Genomic DNA, 3,583 nt, shown 5'->3' on the forward strand with positions numbered 1-3,583 from the left:
GTGTGTGTGTGTGTGTGTGTAATTGATTCAATGTTATTTCGATGTTGCAGCAACATTAATCAATATAAAAGAATATAGATACAACATTGATAAAATATTAATATAATACTTTAACATTGCAACATTTCAATAATATTCTTTCAACTTTCTGCGATATACATATAATTGTCTTTTATAACATTATTTTCTTATAATCACATCCAAATTTTTTATTTTGCTCAAATTTTCATCCCTTGATAATAAAGAATATTGTACAAGACTTGTAAGATATATGGATTATATACATATTATGGTATTGCTATCTGAAAGAAAGCAATGAATCTATTTATATACATACACATTATATGCACATAAGTACATAAGTACAAGATATTGAGATATATATGTGATCATTATTATATTACTTGCAGTATTATTTGCATATTGATAAATGTGTTCATGTACACAATTATTACAGATGCAACTTCGTCACTAGATGCAAGAAACTAATTATTGGGAGTACAAATTAGTTTGGTCCGTTTTTTGTGCATTTATTTCAAAACAAAATGAATGAACAGATCAATTAAAGTATTGTCCATCGTTGCCTACTACTTTTTCCCATCTCTCAGGCAATTTTCGAATTCCATCTCGAAAAAAATGACTCGTCTTTGGAGGCGATCCAATTTTGGAGCCAATTTTTTATTTTTGCGAAAGAAGTGAACCGGTGACTTGCTGCATCCTTCGGAACAACCGTAATCAGAAGGACCAATATCCGGAGAATACGGCGGGTGCGGTAAAACATCTCATTTGAGCGTTTCCAAATATTTTTTTACGACTTTAGCGACATGAGGCGGAGCGTTGTCGTGAAGAAGAATAACTTTATCATGTTTTTGCTCGTATTCTGGCCGTTTTTTCCGCAATGCACGGCTCAAACGAATTAATTGTAGCCGATACTGATCGCTCGTAATGGAATCGCCAGGTTTCAGCAGCTCATAGTAAACAAGATCCTTTTGATCCTACCAGAACATGATCTTCAATGTCATCACCATGAATGTTCGGCCGTAGTGTTGATGTCGATGGCAATGATTGACCGGACTTAGCGTAGTATTTTTTTCTTCTTGGAGTTGTCGTAGAATATTCACTTTTCATCTCCAGTCACAATCCGATGCAAAAAACCTTTTCTCTGTTGTCTTTGAATCAGTTATTCGTAAGTGAAAAATCGCCTTTCAACGTCTCTCGGTTTCAGTTCATAAGGCACTCAATTTCTTTGTTTTTGAATCCCATGGCTCTCAATCATACAGGCTTGTTGAGTTACCCCCAATGATTCTGCAAGCTTCTCTTGCGTTTGACTTTGATCTTCTTCGAGTAATGCCTCTAATTCTTTGTCTTCGAATTTTTTTGCTCTCTAGAGCGAGGCTTGTCTTCAATGCTGAAATCTCTATCTTTGAAACGTCGAAATCATTACCTATATGATTTATCAGTGGAACAGTGTCATCATAAACTTCGACAAGCATTCGATGAGCTTCAGCCGCACTTTTCTTTCAATTAAAGTAGAAAATCAAAATCTCCCGCAAATACTACTTGGTTAACACAAAATTCGACATTTCAAACACAGTAAAAATCAAGGTTTTTCTATGAAACTCAAAGTGATATAAACTAAATATTATTAGCAGATGTTTAACTTCTCTAAAACCGCCAAAATCAGCTGTCACTATGAACCATTCACAACAGCTGGAGCCATCTTTAGGAAAACGGACCGAACTAATTTGTACTCCCAATAGTAGACAGTGGCCATTGTTCCAGTAATTATTCCAGAGACGCGAGTACCGTAAAGTATGACATGGAAGTTTGCACGACCTTAAAAACATTAGATTCAAGTCGTATTATTAAAATCATTTTGTGTCACAATTATATAATATACATATCGCGTTTGTGCAGATATCACCATGGTAAAATTCTCCCTTGAGAAAATGTAAATCTTGCAGGCGCTCAAGAAAACAGGATGAAGGGCCTTTTGCATGACAAACAAAAGCATCCTTTGTGATTTGGGAGTTGTTGTATACCAAAGACTATTGTAGCTGCATTATATATACTTAATTAATTCACTGTTATCAGTAATACACGTGTGCTAATTAAATTCTGTAATAGGGTATGTTATATTTTCCAAAAAAATTTTTCTTACATTTTATCGCGCGTTTGAAGACTGTGATCTATTAACTTTTGTCCCTCGAAACTGAGGCAGAATAGATGAATCAGTTGACTGAGAACATATACTACGTATCTCACCACTATAAAAACGCTGGCATTGTGCTGCGTAATCTCCATGCAGTATGAAAAGTATAACACTTTAATCCTTTGCATTTATTTTCTCGCAATTTTATGCAATGTATCTGATTTTATATAACTGCAGTATAAAGAACATGTCGAATAGAATCTTGAGATAATAAATAAATACGTACTTGTAACAAGGTAATGCTAATCATTACTGTATTTAATGCTATTTGTAGAGCCAACGTTATCGAAAATGTATCTTCGATCAGTTGAGCAAATCTATGACAAAAATGAGAGAATAATAATAATATCAAAATTTCTCTCCTTTTCCTCTTCTCTCTCTTTCTCTTCATTGCCAAATTACTTACTTTAAAGCCTTTCGATGTGTATATACGGAAAATGCAATTCGCTTGCGAAACATGTCACTTGTATGAGAATGTAAAACTGTTATGGTATCACTTTCATATTCATTATATTTATACATCAATCGTTCAAATCGAAATCTGCAAATATATTCACAATATATCATATGCATATGAATTTCGCTAATATTACGTCAATTGTTTTTACCCGCCTAGGGCGAAAATACTGCAGACGTGTTCTATATAAGTTAGAAGCATACAATCGTGAGCCACTATTCCGGTCACTGCTATTTCCCAGACCACGACAGCGTGCCAAAAAATATAGAAAAAATATTCTTTTTCATCAACAAAATAATATCCTGGATGAACTGGCAGTATAGGACGAGATTCATTGAGAGGTAATACGATATCTAGCAGTGGCGGTATAAGTGACATACATAGGAATAGAAATGCGGATATGAAGCAATATACTGCAACAAATCACAATATATAAAATATAGGGCATCCACGAATAAAGACATATTTTGTCCAACAATTCTGAATTGCAAATTTAAAAAATAAATTCAAGTCGCTATTTTCGAAAATAATAGAGATCGATATTTGGAAATAAAAATCATACAATGATTTAATTAATTCATACGTGAATATCCTAAAGAGTATCTCCTGCCATTTTTAGCATATCTTTTCATAATTTCATATTCTTCTGGTGTTTCCAATTCATCCCATTCAAGGAATAGCCGATCAATCAAAACTTTGATCTAGGATTACTCAATTAATTAATAATTTATATATATATATATTAGGTGTGGGAAAAAGAAATCCATTATTTTTCCATTCAATTTCATGTAAAAATAATGGATTTCTTTTTACTACACCTAATATATGTGTGTGTGTGTGGTGGTGTGTGTGTGTGTGTGTGTGTGTGGTGTGTGTGTGTGTGTGTGTGTGTGTGTGTGTGTGTGTGTGTGTGT

General features: G+C 33.7%; 2 protein-coding genes across 2 annotated transcripts; both read right to left on the bottom strand.

Moving 5' to 3' along the window:
• Positions 1–1,785: 1,785 nt before the first annotated feature.
• On the bottom strand, positions 1,786–2,304 carry LOC105625318 (odorant receptor 43a-like). The gene is made up of 3 exons (XM_012206655.1): positions 2,162–2,304; positions 1,925–2,057; positions 1,786–1,836 (listed from the first exon to the last, which is right to left on the bottom strand). Exons 1-3 carry the CDS (start codon positions 2,302–2,304, stop codon positions 1,786–1,788), a joined length of 327 nt encoding a protein of 108 aa, XP_012062045.1.
• A 71-nt stretch (positions 2,305–2,375) lies between these two features.
• On the bottom strand, positions 2,376–3,301 carry LOC105625319. The gene is made up of 3 exons (XM_012206656.1): positions 3,253–3,301; positions 2,821–3,082; positions 2,376–2,529 (listed from the first exon to the last, which is right to left on the bottom strand). The coding sequence occupies exons 1-3, from the start codon at positions 3,299–3,301 to the stop codon at positions 2,376–2,378; spliced, it is 465 nt and encodes a 154-aa protein (XP_012062046.1).
• Positions 3,302–3,583: the final 282 nt, after the last annotated feature.

The sequence above is a fragment of the Atta cephalotes genome (genome assembly GCF_000143395.1).
Source record: "Atta cephalotes unplaced genomic scaffold scaffold00866, whole genome shotgun sequence".
In the NCBI taxonomy this organism is placed as follows: Eukaryota; Metazoa; Arthropoda; class Insecta; order Hymenoptera; family Formicidae; genus Atta; species Atta cephalotes.